Here is a 27,164-nt window from a genome sequence, read left to right as displayed (position 1 = left end):
TTTGGTGAGGGTTAGAAAGTTCCTCCCTTTGACCACTCAATGACAGCCCCCCACCCACTGTTGTAAATACTCAGCCCCTGTTTATATCATCTGAACCTCTGACCACTTGTGAAATTCTAAACAATGAGATGATAGCCCAATTTTCCCTCTCATCGGATCAAAGGATTTCTCTCATATTTAATGGGTGCCTTGTATATAACTTGGTGCGATGTGCTTTGGTTTTTTTTATTTCTGCTCACAGAAATGCAGATACAAAGGAAGTGGTTTCACATTCTTCACCGGAGTCTGAAGGCTGCGTGGTGCTTTTTCCTGACAGTTTCTCAGTTATCAGCATCTGTGCACCTACGCTGTGCCTAACGCTGCGACTTGTACACAACCTTCCGATCAGCCTCACCTGCCCCCTACCCCCCACCTCTCGATGGGAAAGCTTGTTTGCCGTAAGGATGAATACCACTTCCATCCTTGAGGAGTTCCTCATCAAGCGATCACAGCAAAAACGAAGAACTTCACCCTCCAACTACAAAGATCGATATTTCATTCTGACCAAATCCAGACTGGCTTATTACGAGTGCCGTACAGGGGTATGTCTTTCTGCTTGTCAGCTTATTCTGTCCAGCCACTAGACTTGTATCAATCTGACATCTTCCGTCAACTGTGACTAGGGGACAGTATCTCCAGAGTACTGTTCCCTTTTCAAAAGCGTGCCTTCTTCCATCTGGGCTTGGCTGTTGTTCAAGATTTCTCAGGCCTTTCTTTCACCTGTACAGTTTGTATCATTTCTCAGTGCCAACACAATGGCCACGTTAAGGGTCTCAGGCTCTGTACAATCATTGTCGAAACACAACTCGTTTCTCTCCACTTGATCAGAGAGTGAATGTGAATGAGCTTGAGACTGAATTAATTAAATTCAATCTTGTTTGTAGTTACCAGAGTGTCAACTCTTGTACAGCAGGCTTGTGTGTTAAAGGTTAGTGTGTGTACACTGTGGGCTGTGGGATATTAGGTGTACCTATTACTCTTTATTTTAGATCAGAGTGGTGCTGGAAAAGCACAGCAGGTCAGATGCATCCGAGAAGCAGGAAAGTCGACATTTCAGGCAAAAGCCCCTTAACAGAAATAGAGGCCCAAATGTCGATTTTCCTGCTCCTCGGATGCTGCCTGACCTGCTGTGCTTTTCCAGCACCATTCTAATCTAAACTCTGGTTTCCAGCAGTCCTCACTTTTGCTTATTACTCTTTATTCCCAACTGTCCTATTAGTCTGCCATATCAGCTCTGGGAATATGTTCACCTCATAACAACCTGTTGTTCTGGGCTATGTTTGATATAATTAACTTATTCATTCATGGGATGAGGCCAGAACTTATTGCCCATCCCTGAGGGCTGTTAAGAGTCAACCACATTGCTGTGGGTCTGGAGTCAGATGTAGGTCAGACCAGGTGAGGATGACAGTTTCCTTCCCTGAAGGACATTAGTGAACCAGATGAGTTTTTCCTGACAATCAACAGTGGATTCATAAGAACACAACTAGGAGCAGGAGTAGGCCATCTGGCCCCTCGAGCCTGCCCTGCCATTCAATAAGATCATGGCTGATCGTTTCGTGAACTCAGTTCCACTTACCCGCCCTCTCACTGTAATCCTTAAATCCTTTCCTGTTCCAAAAAAAAACTCTCTTAACTTTAAAGGAAGCCTCAACTACTTCACTGGGCAGGGAATTCCACAGATTCACAACCCTCTGGGTGAAGAAGTTCCTTCTCAATTCAGTCTGCTCCCCCTAATTTTGAGGCTGTGGCCTCTTGTCCGAGCTTCACCCACCAGTGGAGACATCCTCTCTACTTCTAACTTATCTATTCCTTTCATAATTTTATACATTTCTAAATAGTCACCATTACTCTCTTCATTCCAGTTTCTTTTAAATTTAATTCAAATGTGGTCATCCCCCATGGCAGGATTAAACCGGGTCCCCAGACGATTCCCTGGACCCTCTGCATTAATAGTTTAGTGATAACCCAACAAGGCCATCCCCTCCCCAACATATTCGGAAGCCTCCCGTTTTCCATTCCGCCAAACACTACATCTCATCCAAAATTGTGTGTCATAACCGGCACCAAACTCCTGTTCCTCGGCATGGACTCCTGATTTGACGACAGCTCAATTTTAAAAGCCTCATTCAGGTTTTCAAATTCCGTTATGTGAGCTCGCCCCTCCCTTTTGCTGTAATCTCTTCAAACTAAACAGCTCACTGATCTGGGAGCTCTTTTAATTCAGTCCTTTTAACATATTCTCAATTTACACCACGCCAACATCGGTGGTCAACAACTCTGAAATTCCCTCCCTAACCCCAGCTGCCTCTCTATCCTTTCAGATGCTGCTTTATCATTCCTATTTTTATTCACTGATGTGGATACTGCTGGCAAGGCCAATGTTTCTTGTATGTTCTTGACTGCCCTTGCACGAGGGATGGTGAGCCACTTTATTGAAGTGCTACAGTTCACTTCCTGTAGGGGTACTCACCGTAATCTTAGGGAGGCAGTTCCACGGTCTTAACCCAACAACAGTGAGGAACAATGATTACACTCCAAGTCAGAATGGTGAGTGACTTGATTAGATTAGATTACTTACAGTGTGGAAACAGGCCCTTCAGCCCAACAAGTCCACACTGACCCGCCGAAGCGCAACCCACCCATACCCCTACATTTACCCCTTACCTAACACTATGGGCAATTTAGCATAGCCAATTCACCTGACCCGCACATCTTTCACATCTTTGGACTGTGGGAGGAAACCGGAGCACCCGGAGGAAACCCACACAGACATGGGGAGAACATGCAAACTCGACACAGTTAGTCGCCTGAGTCGGGAATTGAACCCGGGTCTCAGGCGCTGTGAGGCAGCAGTGCTAACCACTGTGCCACCATGCCGCCCATTCACCATGAAGGGGAATTTGCAGGAGGTGGTGTTCCCATGCATCAGCTGCCCATGTCCTTCCAAATCATAGACATTGTAGATTTTGTCCGTGTTGCAGAAAGAGTTTTGGCAAATTTCTAAAGTGCATGTAGTGCATCTTGTAAATAGTACACAGTATTGTGACTATGTGTTGGTGGTTAAGGGAGTAAATAGTAAAGGTGCTGGGTGTGATGCCAATTAAGCAGGCTGCTTTGATCTGGATGATCTGGATCTTGAGAATTGTTGGAGCTGTACCCATCCAGGCAAGTGGAGAGTATTCTATTACATTCTTGACTTGTGTCTTGTTGATGATGGACAGGCTTTGGGAAGTCAGGAGGTGAGTTACTCACCACAAAATGCCCATCCTCTGACCAGTCCCTATGGTTACAGTATTTATATGGCTGGTCCAGTTCAGTTTCATGTCAATGATGACCCCTCGAGTGTTGATAATGAGTTGATTCAGTGATTGAAATGTTATTAATCATTAAGGGGCAATCTTGGATTATTGCATGTTGGAGATGGTTGTTATCTGGCATTTATTTGGCATGAATGTTACTTGCCACTTGTCAGTTCAAGCCTGGATATTGTCCAGGTCTTGCTACCTTTGGGCATGAATTGTTGCAGTATCCCATGATTGCGATTGACAGTGGACATTGCACACTCATTTGCAGACATCCCCACCTCCATTTTCAGATGGAAGGAAGGTGTTTAATGAAACAGCTGAAGATGGGTGGGCCTGGGGCACTGGAGGTTGTTGACTTCACCATCCAACAAAGCAGCCCAGATTTGTGTTTTCAAAATCTGTGAATCTCGGATATTTCCATTTACGATGTGCTCGGATGTGCCCAGCGTCATAATTCTGAAGAGAGATTTGAGGTGTTATGTGCATGTAGGCATTGTGTAATGTGTCTGTGTTTGTATGCCTGTGTGTGTTTGAATAACTTTGAGTGTTGTCTATGTGTGCGTTTCTGTGTATGTTTTGTCTGTGTGCGTGTTTGAGATGCATCTTAATTAATGTCTGTGTGTTAATGTAAGCCTGTGAGTGTGCGTGATTGTGTTTGTTTGAGTGTATGTGCACATGTGTGCATGTAATTGTTTATACATCTGTATGTGTGCATTGTGTGTGTGCGCGAGTGTGTACGTATGTGTGTATACTTGTGTTAAGCATCTTGCAATCATGGTTCTATGTTGAATATTAGTAACTGCAATCTCCTGGTGTACAATGATAATTACAGAAAATGTCTTAGTATGGTTGCACTCTTCTCATTGTGAAATAATTGGGAATTTGATGTATTTGGTTTTGGAACAATGGGACTAACGTAGATGGAATAAATTCGGATTCAATTTGTTCACTATTTCTACAAAAGTAACCCTTTTCCACCCCTCAGTAGTGGTGGTGATGTAGTTATCATTGGCTGGGTCTGGAATAAGGAGCCATTTTGAAAATGTCTCCAACCTGTAACTCGGTTCTTTGGTTGTAGCAAACCTGAAATGAAGGGTCAGGACTCAGAGTGAAGCACACAGTGAAACCACTTGGATGAAGGGAGGAAGATGCAATTGCTAAATTTGCTGATGTCGCAAAGATAGAGGTAGGAGGGGAATTTGTGAACAGCACATAAGAAGGCTGCAAAGATATAAAGGGCTTAATTGAGCAAAAATTGGCGGATTGAGCATAACGTGGGAAAGTGTGAACATGCCTACTTTGGCTGGAAGGAAAGCAATGTACTATTTAAATAGAGGTTGCAGAACTCTGAACTCTAAATTAAGAAGAATCTAGTGTCCTGGTACATGAATCAGGAAAAGTTAGTGTACAGCTACAGGAAACCATAGGGATGGTGAATGGAATGCTGCAAGAGTACAAAAGTAGAGATGATTCTTTTTGCTATGATTGTACAAGGTATTGGTGAGACCTAATTTGGAGTTTTGGGTACAGTTTTGATCACCTTATTTAGGAAAGGACATAACTACATTCAAAACAGTTCACTCGACTGATTCCTGCTTTGGGGGTGTTATCCTTTGAATATGTATTAATTGGAGTTAAGAAGAATGTAAGGCGATCTTACTGATGCATGATCCTGAGGAGACTTGACAGGGCGGATGCTGAAAGGATGTTTCCCCTTGTGGGTGAGACTGGAACTAAGGGGCACCACTTAGAAATAAGTTGTTTCCCTTTTAAGACTGAGATGAACCTGAGATAAAAAAAAAGGCAAACGTGGTTTAAGAAAAACCTTTTTCTCTCTTAAAGGATTGTGATCCCTTGAAACTGCTATCCAAATGGAGCAGTAGAGGTTGGTTTGTTGGGTATTTTTAAGGCAGGTATACATAGATTCTTGACTAACCAGGGAGTCAAGGATTATCATGAGTAGGCTTGGAGTCAAGTTCACAATCAATTCAGCCGTGATCTTGTTGATGAACAGAATTGATTCGAGGGGCAGAATGGCTGATTCCTGGATCCTAACTTGAAGTGAGAACATGCTATTGTAAAAACAAGAAACAGTATTATGTTCAAGAAAGAAAGGGGTATGTAGAATTTTAATTTTTTGAAATCAGGAAAAGATTATGAGTCAAGTCTTGGTTTCTTTGAAGAGTTTGTGAGGAGGGAGAGGGTTGGGCACTCCAAGGTAGAAAACTGACAAGAAAGTGTCTGTTTGGCCCATTTGCTTCAGCTCCACCATTCGTCTGGGTCATGGCTAACTGTACCTTAACCCCAATAGCTTGTCTTTAGGTTTGTAACCCTGAATACCTCATCTGTTCACCACTGGCTTACAGCCTCACCATCCTGTGTATGAAGTACAGGATAACTGACTTTAGCAAGACAAAACTGCAACGTGATGGGCTTGGTTTACAGGGCATCTGCAGGGTAGACGGTGATGTGGTGATCATGTTAAGGGACTAGTTATCCAGCGGCCCAAGAGTTCAAATCCCAACCACAGCAGCTGGACAAATTTAAATTCAATGAATAATTTTAGAATTGAAAGCTTCTCTCAGTAGATGATGCAGCTGTCATTTATTGGAAATCTGCCATCCTGACACAGTCTGACCTACATCTTTCCAAGAATGATTCCCAAGATGAGAAACCTCAGTTATGAAGATAGATGGAGAAGTTGAAGACCGTTTTCTGTGGAGAGGAGAAGACTAAAAGGAGATTTGATAGAAGATGTAAAAATCACAAAGTGTGGGACAAAGTAGGTCAGGAGAAACTATTCCCTCTCAGAAAGGGATTGAGAATGAGAGGTCACAAATATGCATTCATTTGCAAAAAGGCAAATGTGCTTTCAGAAAAACCTTTTTTTCCCCGTAGTGAGCAATTAGGGCCTGGAATGCATTACCTGGATTGTGGTGGAGGCAAATCCAGTTGGGGTATTCTATTCAATATTGAATAGAAATTGAATGTCCAAAATCATGAGGGAAAGGGGGAATGTCACTGAGTCAGACATTCATATGGAGTTATACAGCATAGAAACATGCCTTTTGACCCATCACGTCTATACGGACCAACAAGCAACAAACTACATTAATCCCATGTACCTGCACTTGGTCCATAGCCTACTATGCTGTGGTATTTTAAATGCTCATCCAGATGTTGCCAGAGTCCCTGTGCCCATCACTGTCTCAGGCAGCAAGCTTCATATTTCCACCACCCTCTGGGTGAAATCTCCTCTAAACCACTCACTCCTCACCTTAAACATATGCCCTCTGGTCTTAGACATGTCAGCCATGGGGAAGAGATTCAAGCGACCTCCGCCATCTATGCCTCCCATAGTTTTGTATAACTCTATCGAAACCACCTGCCAGCCTTTGTTTGCATAAATCAACAGCGACATTACCTACCTACATTACAACAGTGACGTCGCTGGTTGCAAAGTGATCTGTGAAATCATGAAAGGTGTAGTGCAAGGCTTGCCTGAGTGTTTTCAACATGGATTTAGGGACAAGTCTTAGGGCTAACCATGATGTCCATTCAGAGAGCAAACACAGGATTGGCCAAATGACTTCCTTCAGTATCCTAATCATTCTGTGACCTGATTCCAGACTCACAGCAAACATGGCTGACTCTTAATTGCCCTCCGCAATGCTCAGGCAAGTCACTCAATTCCAGGGCAATTAGGGGTGGAAATCAAATGTTGACCTTACACCAATGCCCATTGAAGTGAAAAGAAAGAAGTATCAAGAATCATCTGTCAGCTAGACCTTATCGAGGGAGAATCAGACTGTTTAACAGAATGGTCAGGATTAATCTTGGAGGCAGAGGTCCGAGGGGTTGTTGGGAAAGTAATCTCAGTATCCAGAAAGCAGGCAGCAGACTGTTGAGGGGACGCAGTTACAGCAGAGCATACCAATTGTTTCTATCAGCGTAAATTAAAATTGGATTGTAAAGGATTGCATGCCAGCAGTCATCACTCTTCCTGTGCCTTCAGGATTTTGTGTGGTTGGCAAGATATTCATTGCCCATCTCTGAGCACGGTGCTCTGATTGTGATGTCACTGGACTCTGATGATAGAGCACACAAGTTCGCATCTCACCCTGGGCAACAGCACCCTCGTCTCCCTTCCCCCTCAAGCTCAATGCCAGTCCCTGGATGAGACACTTTGACAGAGGCACCACACTGCAGGATGATGGAGCCAGTAGCACACTGAGGGAGAGTCTCCCTCTGGCTACCCTTGAAATACGGAACAATAGAAATCTCTTAATGCAGAGGGCACAAGTCGTGTAGAGCTTTAGTGGGGCCACATTTGGAATATTGTGTACAGTTCTGGTTGCTACACCACCAGAAGGGTGTGGAGGCTTTGGGGAGGGTACATGATTAGTTTACCAGCATGCTGCCTGGTTTAGAGAGTATTAGGTATGAGGAGAGATTGGACAAACTTAGATTGCTTTCACTTGAACATCAGATACATCCTGATGACATTTGCAGAACTATGAGAGGCATGGATAGAGTGGATAGTTGGAATCTTTATCCCAAGTAGAATTGTCAATTATTAGGGACATAAGTTTGAGGTGAAAGAGGGTAAGTTTAAAGGAGATGTGAAAGGCATGCTTTTTTACTCAGAGGGTGGCAAATGCCTGGAATGCACTGCCATAGGAGTTGGGACAGGCAGGCATCTTGACAAATATATGAGTTAGCAGGGCGGCACGGTGGCACCGTGGAGGGCGGCACGGTGGCACAGTGGTTAGCACTGCTGCCTCACAGCGCCAGGGACCTGGGTTCAATTCCCGCCTCAGGCGACTGACTGTGTGGAGTTTGCTTGTTCTCCCCGTGTCTGCGTGGGTTTCCTCCGGGTGCTCCGGTTTCCTCCCACAGTCCAAAGATGTGCGGGTCAGGTGAATTGGCCATGCTAAATTGCCCGTAGTGTTAGGTAAGGGGTATATGTAGGGGTATGGGTGGGTTGTGCTTCGGCGGGTCGGTGTGGACTTGTTGGGCCGAAGGGCCTGTTTCCACACTGTAAGTAATCTAATCTAATCAGAGACACAGACTGCATAAAGGCTTTTTAGTTTAGAAAGGCATCATTTGTTGGCACATCCACTGCAATTAAGGATAGGCAACTAGTACTGATCATTTTATGAATTCAGTCATGAGATGTGGATGTCACTGGCCAATCAGCATTTATTGCCCATCCCTGGTAGTAGTTGACACAACTAATTTGTATCATTTTAGAGTCAACCACATTGCCACGTGTCTAGAGTCACACTTAGGCCAGGCCAGGAGAGGGTGGCCGGTTTCCTTCACTGAAAGACATTAATGAACCAGATGTTTTTTCCAACAATGGTCTCATGGTCATCAGTAGATTCTTAATTTCTGATTTTTTAAATTGAATTCAAGTTTTACCATGTGCCCTGGTAGAATTTGAGCCCAAGTCCCCAGAACATTAGCTGACTTTCTGGATGCATCGTCTAGCAGGAACGTTGCTTGGCCATCACCTCCCCTCAAAAGTCTTGATTTTGCCAGAAATATCCACACCCCACGAAAGAATAGCTGAAAAAAGAAAGCCTCACTCCCCACAGATTGAGAGATTATTAGATATTAAAGAAATAAAGGGAATCGATGATAGTGAAGGAAAATGGTATTGAGGTAGAAGATCGGCTATGATCAGAATGATAGAACAGTTTGATGGGCTGAATGGCCTACTCCAACTCCAATTCTGATGTCTATGTGTACCTCTAATGTAGTCAAATATCCCAAAATGCTTCATAGGGATAATTATCAAAACAAATTAACACAGAGCAGGATAAGGAGACGTTAGGACATCAGGTCAAAACCCCCACTTAAAGAGAACACTTTTGGGAAGCCTCTTAAAGAGGGGATGGAAGTGGAGAAAAGTAAAGAGTGATATTGAGAGATTAGAGTGAGTCAGCTGAAGGCCTGGTCAGCAATATGGAGTAATTCTAGTCAGGGATGTTCAATAGAGCTAGAACTGGAGGAGTACAGATATCTCAGAAGGTTGTGGGGGTCAGATTATAGACAAGGGGAAAGAGGGATGTCATCAGGAACATCTGTCAGCCAGAGTGATGAATGAAGGAGTTCAGCAGGCGTCAGGTTGCGAAGGAAAGAGAGAGAATCCACAGGAATTATAACCAACGAATTTTGAATTGTTACTATCTACTTCAATGCAATACTGAAAGACTGCCACATTGTCAAAGGGTCAGTACTGAGAGAGTGTCGTACTCCCAGAGGTGCAGTACTGAGGGAGTGCTGCACTGTCAGAAGGTCAGGACTGAGGGAGTGCTGTACTGTCAGAGAATCAGGATTGAGGGAGTGCCGCACTGTCAGAAGGTCAGGACTGAGGGACTGCTGCACTGTTAGAGATGCACATTGGATGAGTGTATCTCTGTTGTAGGCTCTGTCCTGTACAAGTGCTGCATTTTGAAAGTAGCCGTACTGAGAGCATGCTACTATACCAGAGGTACTCACCTATAAATTAATATGAGGCCTTGTTAGTCTCACAGACTGAGACATAATATCACAGTGCGTGAATGGAAGAAGGGCAGAGGGAAGTCATCCTGGTGTCCTCTTGGCATTGTTCCTTTAACCCATACCACCATTAAACTAAATACGCTGGTCATCAATCTCATCTACAGTTTGTGAGTTCTCACAGAGTAAAAATCGGCTGCTGCAGTTGCCCACTTCACAGTCTCAGCAATTCAGATGTAATGTGTTATCTGTGAAGCACTTCAAGACATCCTGTGTGAATGAGCGTGTGCGTGTTTGTGTGTAGTGTGTGTATATTTGTGTGCAAATGCATGTGTGCCTGCACAGAGCAGGATAAGGAGACATTAGAACATTAGATCAAAATGATAGGTGTGTGTGTTTGTATATGTACAGCTGTGTGTATAGACGTGTGTGTGTACATATGTCTGCTCATGTTTGTACACACATGTGTGTTTGTATGTGTATGTGTTTGTGTGTGTATAAATATGTGTGCGCGCCCATGTGTGGTGTGTGTGTTTGTGTGTATCTACGCGTCTGTGTGTGTGTGCGCGTGTGTGTGCATGCATGTGCGTGTGTGTGTGGGTGTGTGACAGAGGGACAGAGAGATGGGATGTCACTGCACTTTCTTTATTTGGATTCAAAGAAACAATGAACATTTTTTAACTGATCAAGTGACACTCTTTATAATCAGTGCCATAAAACATCACCCTATCCCATCTTCTCAGTCTCAATTTAAAATAAAAATATCAGCTTCAGAGAATCATTGTTTAAAGTAGGAAATGTAAAATGTCTTCATCGTGGGCAGTTTGAGAAATGGAATTCAGTTCTTAAAATATCTGAAAATATGGGGCCTCTGGTGGAGAGATGTCAAACCAAAGGCTGTGCATGTTGTGGGAGCTGTTGTCTTCCAAGAATTGTGAAACACAGCATGAGTGCCAGGGTTGGCAGCAGAGGAGGTTGGCACGTGCAGGGCTAGTCAGATCCAGAGTGGGCAGGTTCCTGGGGAATGTGAGGGTGTTTGGTTTGGGTTCTGAGGGGTATTAGAAGTTTGGGGTTAGTGCAGTTGAGGGTGTGTGAGGTAAGTTGTGAGTCAATCGAATGAACACTCAGGGATTAGAGTAGGTTTTCCAACCCACGCTGAGAAACAACTAGCCAGCCTTTGGAAAATCCAAGCTGTGATGATGGACTCAGTAAAAATGGAGATGAAGCCGGTCTGTGGGGAGGTGATATCGTCACTGGGTGAATAATCTATAAACCAGGAAGTGTTCCACACACCTGTGTTCAAATGCTAGCACTGCAGTATTAATAATCATAAAAATAATCGAGGATTCAAAGTCTAACGATCAAAACGTTCATTATCGGGAGAGTAGGGCCATTCTCAAACGAGGAATCAAGTGGGCTAAAAGGGGTCATGAAATATCTTTAGTGAGCGGAATTAAGGTAAATCCCAAAGCATTTTATTCTTATATAAGAAGCAAGCGGGTAACTAGAGAAAGGATTGGTCTAAAGTATAATGAAGGAAGGCTGTGTGTCAGACCTGAGAGAATGGGTGAGATTCTAAATGATTACTTTGCATCAGTGTTCACTGAGGAGAGGGACATTATAAGTGTTGAGATTAGAGATAGAAGTTTGATTAGTCTGGATCATGTTGACATAAGTAGGGAAATGTGTTGGGTAAGTTAGAGGTTATTAAGGTGGACAAATCCCCAGGACCGGATGGGATCTATCCCAGGTTGCTGAGGGAGGTGAGAAAGGAAATAGCTGGGGCCCTGACAAATATCTTTATAGCATCTTTAAATACAGGTGAGGTGCCGGAGGACTGGAGGGTTGCTCATGTTGTCCCCCTGTACAAGAAGGATAGTAGGGATATTCCGGGTAACTACAGACCAGTGAGCCTGATGTCAGTGGTGGGGAAGTCGCTGGAGAAGGTACTGAGAGATAAAATCTATTTATACTTGGAAAAGAATGTGTTTAACAGTGAAAGGCAGCATGGTTTTGTGCGGGGAAGATCGTGCCTTACCAACTTAATAGAGTTCTTTGAGGAAGTGACCAAGTTGATAGATGAAGGAAGGGCTGTAGCTGTCATATACATGGACTTTAGTAAGGTGTTTTATAAGGTTCCCCATGGTAAAATAATGGAGAAAGTGAAGTCACATGGTGTGCAGGGTGTTCTAGCGAGGTGGATAAAGAACTGGTTGAGCAACAGGAGAGAGAGAGAGTATTAGTTGAAGGGAGTTTCTCGAAATGGAGAAAGGTGACCAGTGGTGTTCCACAGGGGTCAGTGTTGGGACCACTGTTGTTTGTAATATACATAAATGATCTGGAAGAGGGCACTGATGGTATGATCAGCAAGTTTGCAGATGACACAAAGATTGGTGGAGAGGCAGAAAGCATAAGGGACTGTCAGAGAATACAGGAGGATATAGATAGACTGGAGAGTTGGGCAAAGAAGTGGTAGATGGAGTTCAATTCAGACAAATGTGAGGTGATTCATTTTGGGAAGTCTAATTCTAGAGTGAATTATACAGTAAACAGAAGAGCTTTGGGAAAAGTTGATGAGCAGAGAGACCTGGGAATTCAGGTCCATTGCACCCTGAAGGTTAATGAATGGGTGAATAGAGTGGTCAAGAAGGCATATGAAATGCTTGCCCTCATCGGACGGGGTACTGAGTATAAGAACTGGCAAGTCATGTTAAAATTGTACAATACGTTGGTTCAGCCGTATTTAGAATACTGTGTACAGTTCTGGTCGCCACATTACCAAAAGGATGTGGACACTTAGGAGAGGGTGCAGAGAAGGTTTATGAGGATGCTGCCTGGTATGGAAGGTGCTAGCTATGAAGAGAAGTTGAGTAGGTTAGGATTGTTTTCATTAGAAAAAAGGAGATTGAGGGGGGACCTGACTGAGGTCTACAAAATCACAAAGGGTATAGACAGGGTAGATAGAAATAAGTTTTTTCCCAGGGTGAAGGATTCAATAACGAGAGGTCACACTTTCAAGGTGAGAGGTGAAAAGTTTAAGGGGGATACCTGTGGCAAGGACTTCACACAGAGGGTGGTGGGTGTCTGGAAAGCATTGCCAGCAGAGGTGGTAGAGGCAGGCACGGTAGATTCATTTAAGAGGCATCTGGACAGATGCATGAGTAGGTGGGGAGCAGAGGGATACAGATGCTCAGGAATTGGGCGACAGGTTTAGACAGTGGATTTGGCTCAGGCTTGGAGGGCCGAAGGGCCTGTTCCTGGGCTGTAAACCTTCTTTGTTCTTTGTTCATTATCCATAAAATCTCAGCTTTAGAGAAGGGAAACTCTGCACCTCACCTAGTCTGGCCTACATGTGACTCCAGACCCACAGCAACCTTACTGACTGCTTTTTGAAATGGCTGCCTCACAACATTCAAAGGTAACAATCAATGGGCAGTCAATCAATTTTATTCCTACAAATAAAACGCTGTTAGGTATTTCGAGTGTGAAACCTGTTCTCCTTAGTTTGCCCAATTATTACTTTGTAAATGTACACAGAACTGATTAAACAAGTTTGCTGACAATCCCCAATTATAGCCTGTAAAAAGGGCATTGCAAGAAAAAAATACAATCTCAAACGAAGCTTGTAAAGTAAGTTAAAATGTTGTTGCTTTGCCACTCTAACCCAGACAGTGTGCATGGGTCATGAAAAGTCTGAAATGTACCATTACCACCAATCCCTCCCCAAGTTCACATGGGCACAGCTCTGTCTTATATTAATCTCCAAACCCTTAATTGCCCTTTAAAAATGTGAACAAGATCTGAGTCCACTATTACAAAAGAATCCAAATAGCGTTGCCAATGGCGAACACCCAGATTTTGTGGGTGAATCAACCACATTGATGGTTTGTTACTCTCTCAGTGTGTTAGCTTAACCCGGAGGAGAGTGTCAATGTTGTGACTTCTGGGGTCAATACTGAGGGAGTGCTGCACTGTCAGAGGGTCAGTACTGAGGGAGTGCCGCACTGTCAGAGGATCAGTACTGAGGGAGTGCTGCACTGTCAGAAGGTTAGTACTGAGGGAGTGCTGCACTGTCGGAGGGCCAGTACTGAGGGAGTGCTGCACTATCAGAGGGCCAGTACTGAGGGAGTGCTGCATTGTCAGAGGGTCAGTACTGAGGGAGTGCCGCACTGTCAGAGGATCAGTACTGAGGGAGTGCTGCACTGTCAGAAGGTTAGTACTGAGGGAGTGCTGCACTGTCGGAGGGCCAGTACTGAGGGAGTGCTGCACTATCAGAGGGCCAGTACTGAGGGAGTGCTGCATTGTCAGAGGGTCAGTACTGAGGGAGTGCTGCACTGTCAGAAGGTCAGTACTGAGGGAGTGCTGCACTGTTGGAGGGCCAGTACTGAGGGAGTGCTGCACTATCAGAGGGCCAGTACTGAGGGAGTGCTGCACTATCAGAGGGCCAGTACTGAGGGAGTGCTGCACTATCAGAGGGCCAGTACTGAGGGAGTGCTGCACTATCAGAGGGCCAGTACTGAGGGAGTGCTGCACTGTCAGAGGGTCAGTACTGAGGGAGTGCCGCACTGTCAGAGGATCAGTACTGAGGGAGTGCTGCACTGTCAGAAGGTTAGTACTGAGGGAGTGCTGCACTGTCGGAGGGCCAGTACTGAGGGAGTGCTGCACTATCAGAGGGCCAGTACTGAGGGAGTGCTGCATTGTCAGAGGGTCAGTACTGAGGGAGTGCTGCACTGTCAGAAGGTCAGTACTGAGGGAGTGCTGCACTGTTGGAGGGCCAGTACTGAGGGAGTGCTGCACTATCAGAGGGCCAGTACTGAGGGAGTGCTGCACTATCAGAGGGTCAGTACTGAGGGAGTGCCGCACTGTCAGAGGGTCAGTACTGAGGGAGAGCTGCACTGTCACATGTGCTGTCAGCTTGTTGAGAAGGCACAGAATTCTCTGTGATATAAACACACAGAATCGAGAGAGTGCTCCTTAGCTAATATTCCTCCTTTAGCCAGCCATCATTAAAAAAAATTCATGATTTTTGGAATCTTGCTGTGCACCATCTTACTGCTGTGTTTGGTTTTGCAACACTGAAACCTGACAAAGTAATGAACTTCCTGCATAGAGCTCTGCAGTAATCTGAGCAAATAGCTTGCTGGTTCACACCAAGGGAAAGATCACCCTCTATGCTGCATTTTCCTATCCACTGTCTTCATCCTTTCAGTACAGGGTCAGAGGTAACTGGCACTTCCTCTCCATTGTAGAACTGTAGGATTATGAGACTGGTCCTCCAATCTGCTGGGAACTTTCTGTAAAAAATACAGAAAGCAATTTCAGTCAAAGGTGTTGTAGTGACACTCTCTCATTAGCAAGACAAGCAACTTGTGTTGGTTTAATCTAAGTGTCAGTATGCCTCAGTTGAGGGGGTGGCATTGAGTAAAAAACAGCCTGCACGGTAACTTCAGCAAGTACAGGAACTAAACCTGTGCTGTTTGTTTAACTCTACATTGTCAGCTAAGTATCCAGATTAGAGTGGTGCTGGAAATGGACAGCAGGTCAGGCAACATCCAAGGAGCAGGAAAATAGATACTTTGAGCAAAAGCCCTTCATCAGGAAGGGCTGATCATTCCTGATGAAGGGATCCTGCCCGAAATGTCGATTTTCCTGCTCCTCAGATGACCTGCTATGCATTTCCAGCGCCACTCTAATCTTGACTCTCATCTCAATCATCTGCAGTCCTCACTTTCGCCAAGCTAAGTATCCAGCCAACTGAGCTAACCAACCCCTGTAGGGTTGCCAATGCCTATGTCTAAATAAAACCCTAGCTAGACCACAGCTGAGATACTGTGTCCAGTCCCGGTGCCCTCACTTACGAAAAGACATTCCCACACTGCAAAAGAGGGCAACACATTTTCTCCAAGTATCCTAATATTACGTTTTGAGCAGTAATTTCACAAACTGTATTTGCATTTGGTAATTTAAAGAATGTTGCAGGATTTTGAAACATTTTTGTCAGGGAAATATATTTTGAGACATATAAGATAATCAGAGGGTTAGATAGGTTGGATGGTGAGAGCCTTTTTCCTCAGATAGCAATAGCTCGCACGAGGGGACATTGCTTTAAATTGAGGGGGAATAGATATAGGACAGATGTCAGAGGTAGGTTATTTATTCAGAGAGTAGTAGGGACATGGAACGCACTGCTGCAACGGTAGTAGACTCGCCAACTTTAAGGGCATTTAATTGGTCATTGGATAGGCATATGGACAAGGATGGAATAGTGTAGGTTAGACGGGCTTCAGATTATTTCCACATGTTGGCGCAACATCGAGGGCCAAAGGGTCTATACTGCACTGTAATGCTGCACCTTGGATGCTGCCTGAACTGCTGTGCTCTTCCAGCACCACTGATCCAGAATCTGGTTTCCAGCATTTGCAGTCATTGTTTTTACCCTGTAATGTTCTATGTAATGTTTTAACCATGTTGTTGTGTTTAGTATGAGAGGAAATAAATGGAAAATCACAGCCAGATCATTCAGAAGAGAATACTAGGAGCTAGGTTGTCACACAAAGGGTGATATCTGTGTAGGGCTCACACGTACAAAAAGCAATAGATACGATGGTGCAATTATTATTTTGAATCTCCAATCAATAGATATTTCCCAAGCCAGGGTATGCCAGTCAAGATAAGTGGATTTTTTTTAATTTGTTCTCAGGATATGAGGATCCCTTCTGAAGTTAGGACTCATTGTTCATCCCTAATTGCTCTTGACTAAGTAGCGGACGTTTGCCCTCTTGCATTGCTGTATGCATACTGGCTTGGTGCATGCTCTGCCACTTCAGGGGGTGATGAAAAGTCAGGAACATTTCTGTGGGTCCGGAAATGTATATAGGCCAGAATAACCCGAGAATGGATAATGTCCTTCAGCAATAACATCAGAGGAAGTAGTGGAGGCTGGTACAATTACAACATTTAAAAGGATCTGGATGAGTATATGAATAGGAAGGGTTTGGAGGGATATGGGCCGGGTGCTGGCAGGTGGGACTAGATTGAGTTGGGATATCTGGTCGGCATGGACGGGTTGGACTGAAGGGTCTGTTTCCATGCTGTACATCTCTATGAGTCTACAATCCAGTAGACTCCCACAATAATGCAGGGAATTTCATGGTCTTTGGACCCACTTCCTGCCTTCCAGGTTGACTTAATTAATCAAATACCCCATGAGGGATTTGCAGCTCAGAGTGTTAGTCAGGGTTTGTAGATTACTAGTTTGTTAATTTGATCACTTTGTAACCATTTCTGTTGGGATATAGGATACAGCCAAGATTTCACTGACAGATAGATCAGTTTGAGGGTTGAATATTTTCCTGTACCATGTTACATCAACTCAGGTTAGAGGTCAATAGCCTTGATCTCAGACTGCAGCATTAAGCATTATACCTGCTACACGTGTCCCATCAGTCTCTCTTTATAAGTACTCCAGGCACTTAATTGAACAAGGTCCTTCATAGGTATATATTTGATTATAATGGACACAAAATTAACATACTATACTAGTATATCACACTTACAGCCTCTCTAAATCAGTCCAGTTAGCAGCTATTATTTATTTAAAATTGATGCACTTTTCCTTCAGGGTTGCCCTGGAGCACCCGGCTTGATCATGCTGAGTGGGATCTGAACTTTTGACCCTGTGAGGCAAGGTGACAACACTACCTACACGGCCAAGACCAACACCTTAGTTTTAGGCCACGTCCGTGCTCCTGAACAGAAACAGTGACCTTTTCTCTTCGTTTTGCAGAAGAAACTCAACATGAAAGGATCCATCGACATCCCCAAGATCAAGTGTGTGGAGATCGTACTGAGTGACGTCAGTTTCCCTTGCAGCTACAAATACCCGTTCCAGGTACACAGACACACGGCTGCTTCTTACTGCATGCTGAGGAACTTTAACTGGGCCACTTCACAATTTAGTCTCGAGTGCACTATGGTTCTAACTTACCCTCCATGAGGGTTTCTAAGGAAAAGCCTCTCTTCAGTAACTCCCCCAGCTACCACCACCTCCCCCCCCCCAACCACCACCACCCACTCGACCAGCCAATACAAATATCAGGATGAGGAAGATGGATGCTGTGAGGGAAGAAGGGGTTAAAGGTGGTGAGGGGAAGAGATGGGGGTGGTGATGGTGAGGACGAGGGGCGGGGTGGTGAGGGAGAGGGGTGGGGGTAGTGGCAGTGAATGAGAGCGGCAGGGTTGATCAGGGTGAGAAGAGGGGTTTGTGTGGAAGGGGCGAGGGTGTTAGTGGTGATAGTGGTAAGAGAGAGGGGGTGATGGAGATAAACTGGCTTGGAGACCACACGACACTTTGACTTGTATTCAGATAGCCATCACACGAAAGGGGAGTCCTATTTTGGGATGCTCATGGCCTGACCAAATCTGTCCTGGACCCACAAGTGAACGTGAATCCAGTTAGTTTGGTTCCCTCTTTATTATTTGTTCCTGTTTGTGAGCGTAGATAGGAAGACCTATATTTCTTCTACTTCTTGAGTTCTCTGACTGATGATAGATTTGATACACACTGTCATGCTCTCGAGTAGGTCAAGGAGACAGATTCCAAATCTACTCATACAGGAAAAGATCAATCCCACAGCCAGAATAGAGGTCCACCACCCAGGTATTTTCACCAAACTGATCCACGGTGATCATCCAGATGGTGAACCAACTGGATCTCACAGGGAGTGCCGGTTTATTTAATAGCAAAAAGATTTCCATGTGTGTTGTAGTCCCGAGCTATGGACCATGATGGTGGTGGTGCTAATTTCCTTTCTGTGCTGTAGTTGAATCTGTCCCGCTCTCACTGCCATTGATATGTGTTGGAAGGATTCGCAAGTTAGTTCTCAACTTGTTTGTCTGTGTTGTGAACACTCTGTCCCTCGCCATGGGGTCCTGGGTGGAGCTTAAACGTCAATCACTGGTTCGGGTTTCAGGGATACTACCCACTGAGCTGTAAGACCTCTTTCAACATTTACTGCACGTCCCTAGTTGCCCCTTGAGAGGGTGGTGATAAGCTGCCTTGCTGAACTACTGTAGAAGAACTAAGAATAAGAGAAGGCCAGTCAGTCTATCACGTTTGCTCTACAATTCAGTAAGATCATGATTGATCTGATTGTAGCCTTAACTCCACTTTAAGCCCATTGAGGATCAGAATTATGTCCAACTCAATTTTGGTGAATCAGGTTATGGGGTTGGAATGAATAAAAGGCATTGAAGAGTTTGATCAGTCATGATCGTATTGAATAGCAGGTCAGGCTCAATGGGCTGAAAGGCCCAATCCTGTTGCTATGGTCTAATGTTGAAGATATTCAATGATCCAACCTCCACTGCTCTCTGGATTCCTCCTCATCTCCATCTTGTTGGAAATACTCTTATTTTTAAACTATAGTCCTAGATTCCTCCATGAGGGGGAGCAGCACCTGCCCTGAGAAGCCATCTCAGAATTGTATCTATTTCTATCATGTTGCTTCTCATTCTTCAAAGCTCTCATGGGGATAGGCACATTCATCTCAGGAATCAGTTGAGTGAGCCTCCTCTGAAATTTTTCTGAAGCAAGAATATCTCTTGTAAGTAAGGATTGCAAAACTATGGCTGAAAATGTGTGGCTGGAAAAGCGCAGCAGGTCAGGCAGCATCCAAGGAGCAGGAGAATCGACGTTTCGGGCATGAGCCCTTCTTCAGGAATCCTGAAACATTGATTCTGCCGCCCCTTGGATGCTGCCTGACCTGCTGCACTTTTCCAGCAACACATTTTCAGCTCTGATCTCCAGAATCTGCGGACCTCACTTTCTCCTTGTAAAACTATAGACATTGCTCCTCGTCAAAAGCCCTGTACAGTTGTAGCAAGACTTTTCTATGCTTTGCCACTTGGAATTATGGACAACATTCCAGTTGCCTTCTTTCTTGCTGGACCTGCATGTTGATTCTTATTCATGTCCAAGGGCCTTTGTGCCCCAGCATTCTGCACTCACTCCATTTAATCATGTCCTGCTTTATTAACTTACTGCAAAAGTGAATCGCCTCACGTTTTCTATAATATTCTGCATCTGCCTAATGTGTGTCCATTCACGAATAGACTTAACCCATATCCTTTTGCAGACTCACTTTGCGCTCTCCTTACAGTTTGCACACCTGCCTATCTTTGCAGCATCAGCAAATGTGGCTACGATACAGCCAGTTCCTTCATTTGTCATTAATGTAGATTGTAAATAATTGAGGCGCAGCACTGATCTCTGTAACACTCTGCTAGTTACAGTTTTAAATGTGAAAATGACGCATTTATTCCAATTTGTTCTGCAGCACAAAGGGATTACAGGAGAACAGCTTTACCCAGTGAGAGGTGCACATGCAAATTTCACTACTGAAGGAGTGCTTAAGGCAAACAGATGTTTAGGGAGCATGTTAGCTAAACACATAACGGCAATAGAAATATAAGGACTTGCTTGATGGGGTCAGGTGCAGAGAAATGGGAAGATTATATGAAGCCTATATCCTGGTGCAATGAGCTAAATGGGCATGTTTTGTGCTGTCAATATATTGTCAACCATGCATTGCATGTGCAGACTTTCTGAGGTTGTGAAAAGGTGTATAGAACTGCTAAAATATTCTATCCGCTACCTTCGTTTGCAAACGTGGTCTCACAAATCTCCACCAAGGAAACCAGAAAGGAGGGTGATATTTATATTGAAGAACTGCATCAGATCTGACATCTGGTTAATTGTCCTGTTTCCCATCAGAATTTGATCAAGCCACAGACGTTTGCAAATCATTACGGACAAAGAGGGGCCATTCAGTCCATTCTTAGTCATCCATCGACAGGTTCCAATATGATATCTGTGCGGCAATCAATCACTTCCCAAAGATTTTAGCGATTTATCTCCCATTTCTTTACCTGGAACATTATTCCACATGTTGTTCGCTCTCTCTGAGAAATTTCTTGGTATCCATTCTAATTCTGCCTATAACTATTTTGATCCTATCTAAACTAAGTCATTGGTCTGTGGTTTAACTGAAATATCTTTTACTATATCCTGAATCATCTTACATCCCTTTGTCAGAATACCTTGGGCTCTAATGCTCAAGCTCTCCTGATGTCTTGAACCTTTGACACAGGCCTGCAAGAAATCTTATTTGGACACAGGTGATTATCCATGAAACGTGTCTCTTGGTGACAGAAATAGACACAGTATTCAAAATGTGGTCTGACCACTGGGAATTTTGCTCATCATGCTCTTTGTATTTCTGATGCTTTGGTCATATGTTGTACTCTGTTGGTTGGGTGTGCTGAGCGTTGTGTTGACTTAAAATCTTTGCCCTCAACCCTTTGAACACAATTAATGGAGTGTCCCTGTTTTCCTTCTATTAAATACCGGTTCTGCTGTCAACCTGATGAACCTACACCACCTTCGAGGTTAAAACATTTTCGTTTGGAAGTATGGTACCCAGAGCTGATTGCAGTATTCCAGATGTGGTCTGACTAGAGTACCATTCAAGTGAAACATCACTTCTGCAATTTTTACATTTTAGTCCCTTGAATTAAAGGCCACTATTCCACTTGGCAATTTGGACACTTTTAATATCCATGCAATGGTTTTGGGGTTTTATGTTGATAGACCTCCAATCCCTTGCATCCTCCACAGATCCTTCTCTCTCACTATTAACAAAATAAATCTGTGATAGGGTAAACAGACAAGGTCTTTTCCCTGGGGTGGGGGACTCCAGAACTAGAGGGCATAGGTTTATGGTGAGAGGGGAAAGATATAAAAGGGACCTAAGGGGCAACTTTTTCATGCAGAGGGTGGTGCATGTGTAGAATGGGCTGCCAGAGGAAGTGGTGGAGGTTGGTACAATTGCAACATTTAAAAGGCATCTGGATGGGTATATGAACAGGAAGGGTTGAGAGGGAAATGGGCCAAGTGCTGGCAAATGGGTCTAGATTAATTTGGGATATCTGGTCAGCATGGACGGGTTGGACCTAAGGGTCTGTTTCCATGCTGTATATCTCTATGACTCTATTTGCTTTAAATTCCATCGCCATTGTTATGTATTTTGTCCAATTCCTGTTGCCATGTCTAATCAGTGCCTTTGGCATTGGAAGGACCTACATTCAGTGAATGAATTTAAACTTCTAAAATATTCTTTCAGGGATGCCACTGGTCACTGGTATGGCCAGCCATTGTTGCCCGTTAGCAACTGCTCTTGAACTGAGTTGAAAGGCCATCTCATTGACGAAGGATGTCGGCCCAATCCATTGACTTTCCTGCTCCTCAGATGCTGTCTGACCTGATGTGCTTTTCCAGCTTCATGTCTATTGAGTCTGTCCTCCAGCATCTGCAGTCTTTACTGTCTCCGAGTCTCATTACTGTCGATCCGGAGTTACACGTGGAGTAGATAGAGTCATGGATCATAGAGATGGACAGCGTGGAAACAGGTCCTTCAGTCTAACCTGTCCATGCTGATCAGATATCCCAAACTAATCTAGTCCCATTTACCAGCACTTGACCCATATCCCTCTAAACCCTTTCTATTCTTTTATCCATCCAGATGCCTTTTAAATGTTGCAATTGTACCAGCCTCCACCACATCCTCTGGCAGCTCATTCCATACACGCACCACCCTCTGCGTGAAAAAGCTGCCCCTTAGGTCACTTTTATATCTTTCCCTTCTCACCCTAAACCTATGCCCTCTAGTTCTGGACTCCTCACCCCAGGGAAAAGACTTTGTCTATTTATCCTATCCATGTCCCTCATGATTTTATAAACCTCTATAAGGTCACTCCTCAGGCTCCAACGTTCCCAGGGAAAACAGCCCCAACCTGTTCAGCCTCTCCTGATAGCTCAAATCCTCCAACCCTGGCAACATCCTTGTAAGTCTTTTTTGAACCCTTTCAAGTTTCACAACATCTTTCTGATAGGAAGGAGACCAGAATTGCACACAATATTCCAAGCGTAGTCTAACCAATGTCCTGTGCAGCCGCAACATGACCTCCCAACTCCTGTACTCAATACTCTGACCAATAAAGGAAAGCATAGCAAACGCCTTCTTCACTATCCTATCTACCTGCGAGTCCACTTTCAAGGAACTATGAACCTGCACTCCAAGGTCCATTTGTTTAGCAACACCCCCCAGGACCTTGCCATTAAGTGTATAAGTTCTGCCCTAATTTGTCTTTCCAAAATGCAGCACCTCACATTTATCAAAAGTAAACTCCATCTGTCACTCCTCAGCCCATTGGCCCATCTGATCAAGATCCTGTTGCACGCTGAGGTAACCTTCTTTGCTGTCCACTACACCTCCAATTTTGGTGTCATCTGCAAACTTACTAACTCTATCTCCTATGTTCACATGCAAATCATTTATATAAATGATGAAAGCATATGTCAGGTATAGACAGCAGAGATCAAATGAATCCTTAGAAGAGTATAAAGGCAGTAGGAGTATATTTAAGAGGGAAATTAGGAGGGAAAAAAGGGACATGAGATAGCTTTGGCAAATAGGGCTAAGGAGAACCCAAAGGGACTTTATAAATACATTAAGGACAAAAGGGTAACTAAGGAGAGAATAGGGCCCCTTAAAGATCAGCAAGGCAGCCTATCTGTGGAACCACAGGAGATGGGGGATATACTAAAAGCGTATTTTGTATTGGTGTTTACTGTGGAAAAGAACATGGAAGATATAGAATGTGGAAAAATAGATGATGACATCATGAAAAATGTCGCTTTTAGAGAGGAGGAGGTGCTGGATGTCTTAAAACATATTGAGATGGACAAATCCCGAGGACCTGATCAGGTGTACCTAGAACTCTTTGGGAAGCTAGGGAAATGATTGCTGAGCCTTTTGCTGAGATATTTGTATCATCGATAGTCACAGGTGAGGTGCCGAAGACTGGAGGTTGGCAAACGTGGTGCCACTGTTTAAGATGGGTGATAAGGACAAACCAGGGAACTATAGACCAGTGAGCCTGACCTCGGTGGTGGGTAAGTTGTTGGAGGGAATCCTGAGGGACAGGATGTACATGTATTTTGAAAGGCGAGGAAATCATGTGTGGGAAATCATGTCTCACAGCTTGATTGAGATTTTTGAAAAAGTAACAAAGAGGATTGATGAGGGCAGAGTGGTGGACGTGATCTATATGATTTATATAGATTCCCTTCACATTAGGACAGAAGAAATCAGATGGGATTTAATGAGAATTTGTAATAGTTCCATGATCTGCACAACATAAGCCAGCTTTCAATTTCAACTTTTATTAATTGCATTTAAACTGCTATGGTAGGATTCCGACCCATTTCTGCAGACTGTTAGTCTGGGCCTCGGGATTACCAATCCAGTGACATTACCACTCTGTTACCAGAGACCCCTGTATATGCAAGATGAAAGTGGAATTAGGAGTGAGGGTGGTATGGTGGCTCAGTGGCTAACACTGCTGCCTCACAGCGCCAGGGACCAGGGTTCGATTCTAGCCTTAGGCAACCATTTATGTGGAGCTTGCACATTCCCCCTGTGTCTGCGTGGGTTTCCTCCCACAGTCCAAAGATATGCAAGTTAGGTGGATTTGACATACTTAATTAGATTAGATTCCCTACAGTATGGAAACAGGCCTCTCGGCCTAACAAGTCCACACTGACCCTCTGAAGAGTAACCCATCCCTCTACATTTTACCTCTGACTATGGGCAATTGAGGATGATCAACTCACCTAACCTGCACATCTTTGGACTGTGGGAGGAAACCACAGCACCCAGAGGAAACCTACGCAGACACGGGGAGAGTGTGCAAACTCCACACAGACAGTCGCCCAAGGCAGGAATCGAATCCAGGTCCCTGGCGCTGTGAGGCAACAGTGCTAACCACTGAGCCACCATGCCAGCATCGTCCATAATGGATGGGAATATGCAGGCTAGGTGGATTAGCCATGGGAAATGAAGGATTACAGGGCTAGGGTAGGGGAATGGGTCTGGGTGGGATGTTCTTTGGAGGGTCAGTATGGATCGAATGGCCTGGTTCCATACTGTAGAGATTCAGTGACATCAGGGACTCACATCTTGTTGCTACCTAGTGTCTAAATCATACAACTCCATCATTACAAGCAGCTGTTTACGTAGGCAGATCAAATGTTAAAGAAGTGACCAGAAAATCTGGAGAAGTAGTGCTTATTTCCAGACTCTTAATGATATAACTAGACTCTGTCATTGATAAAGCCACACTTCTTAAACATTTGTCTTTTTTCCCAGGTTGTTCACGAAAATTATATCTTGTATGTATTCGCACCCAGTAAAGAAAGTCGACAAAAGTGGGTGAGCGCCCTGAAAGAAGGTGAGGAAAAAAGAAATTCAATGTAAATACTGAGTTGTGTAGTCCCGTGGGATTGGTGAGCTGAGCAACCAATTGGGCTGATCCTAGAATTGTATGACAGAGAAAGAGGCCACTTGGCCCATCGTCCCTGTATTGTCTATCTCAAAGAGCTGACCAACCCATCTTACCAGTGGGTAGCTAGAGTTGAGGGAAAAGGAGAGAGGGTAGGTAGGGTTGGATTGTGGGATACGGACAGAAGATAGGTGAGTGGGATTAAGTGATATGAAGGGATGTTTGAGGTCAGTCCTGAAAATCAGGCAGAGACAAAGAAACTGCAGATGCTGGAATCCAAACTAGACAAACAGGAGGTTGGAAGAACACAGCAATCCAGGCAGCATCAGGAGGTGGAGAAGCATCATGTTTCGGGTATAACCCTTCTTTTGGACTAGAGTAGTCGGAGTAGGGGGAGCTCCAGATAAAGGGAGGGGTGTAGGGTAGGAAGAGTAATAGGACAGTGAGGTAGTGATAGATGAACACAGGTAATGGGTCGATTGGCGGGATGTGTGGCAAAATCGGGCAAGCGTGTTGGATCCAACAGTCCTATCATGATATTAAAAATAAGGGTGAAATTAATTTCCTATGTGGGTTCTCCTTAATAATTGGAGGCATACAAGTAGAATAAGCAGATACAATCCCAAAATTGGAATGAGATTGATAGCTGTGAATTTTTTCAAACTGGAGAGAATGCAGAGGGATTTACCAGGATGTTGCCTTGGGGTCAGAGAGTTATGAGGAAAGGTTAGACAGACTGGGACTGTCAGAGGAGATTAAGAAGGGAGATGATTGTGATGTATAAAATTATGAATGGCACAGATAGGATAGACAGGAAGAAACTTTTCCCTTGATTGAAAGATTAATGACCAGGGGCCATAGATTTAAGAGGCAGAAGGTTTAGAGGAGATGTGAGAAAACACATTGTCACCCAGAGGGTGCTGGGAATATGGCATTCACTTCTGTAAGGATGGTTGTGGCACATAGTATTTAAGAAGTACTGAGATATATACTTGCGTTGCCAAGGCATATGAGGTTATGGGCTATTTTTAGATAATGAGATTAAAATAGTTGGGTGATTGTTTTTGACCTGCACAGGTCAATGGGCCGAAGGGCCTTGTCCTGTGCTCTAGATAAAGGGTGGTGAAAATCTGAAACTCTTTCTTCTAAATTACTGTTTTGGAGAGAATCAAAGCATGTTTTGAAGACTGAGATTGATAGATAATCACCTGGTAAAAGTGAACAGGGATATGGAGCTAAGGCAGTTAAATGACATAGAGACCAGTTATGATCCAACTGAACAGACTCAAGGGATCGGAATAGCATTGTCCCATTTTGCCTGTTGGTGATACACAATGAATTTGGAACGTAGATCCAATTGTAACTGGTGCAAGTTTTGCTGCCGATGTCACTTCCTGTGTTCTTCTCTATTGTCTTTCAGAAACTAAGAACAACAACATTCTGATCCCTAAATACCACCCAAATTTCTGGACTGAGGGCTACTGGAGATGTTGCGCACAGCCAGATAAGTTGGCTATGGGCTGCCTGTTATATGATCCTAACAGAGACTGTACGTTGTTACTCTTACTCCATATTGCAACGTTTCATTTAAAAAGAAATATTTCCTTCGTTCAAAACAGTGTAGCTTCCTCCCCTCCACCCTCGATATCATAGTGAGTTCCAGGTTTAGTCCTTGCTCAGCACAAACTCAGCCCATTACAGTTATTGTATAGGAGACCTATCGCATCTCCATCGCCCCTCCCCCAAGTCCCTCCTCCCTACCTTTTATCTTAGCCTGCTGAACACACTTTCCTCATTCCTGAAGAAGGGCTTATGCCCGAAACATCGAATCTCCTGTTCCTTGGATGCTGCCTGACCTGCTGCGCTTTTCCAGCGATACATTTTCAGCCCAGTTATTGTCTAACCTCC

The 27,164-nt window shown here is 44.2% G+C and overlaps 1 protein-coding gene across 1 annotated transcript in view; it reads left to right on the top strand.

Annotated features, from left to right (window-relative positions):
• The first annotated feature begins 393 nt into the window (after window positions 1-393).
• LOC132823282 (tyrosine-protein kinase ITK/TSK-like) overlaps window positions 394-27,164 on the top strand; it is a 71,025-nt gene continuing 44,254 nt past the window's right edge. The window contains exons 1-4 of the mRNA XM_060836938.1: window positions 394-581; window positions 17,641-17,745; window positions 25,124-25,205; window positions 26,677-26,805. Of these exons, the coding sequence (XP_060692921.1) occupies window positions 444-581; window positions 17,641-17,745; window positions 25,124-25,205; window positions 26,677-26,805 (454 nt within the window). The 5' untranslated portion in view covers window positions 394-443. The remainder of the gene's footprint in view (window positions 582-17,640; window positions 17,746-25,123; window positions 25,206-26,676; window positions 26,806-27,164) is intronic.

This window comes from Hemiscyllium ocellatum, chromosome 16 (genome assembly GCF_020745735.1).
Source record: "Hemiscyllium ocellatum isolate sHemOce1 chromosome 16, sHemOce1.pat.X.cur, whole genome shotgun sequence".
Classification (NCBI taxonomy): domain Eukaryota; kingdom Metazoa; phylum Chordata; class Chondrichthyes; order Orectolobiformes; family Hemiscylliidae; genus Hemiscyllium; species Hemiscyllium ocellatum.
Note: the sequence above shows the minus strand (reverse complement) of the source record. Positions and strands in the feature narration are given on the sequence as shown.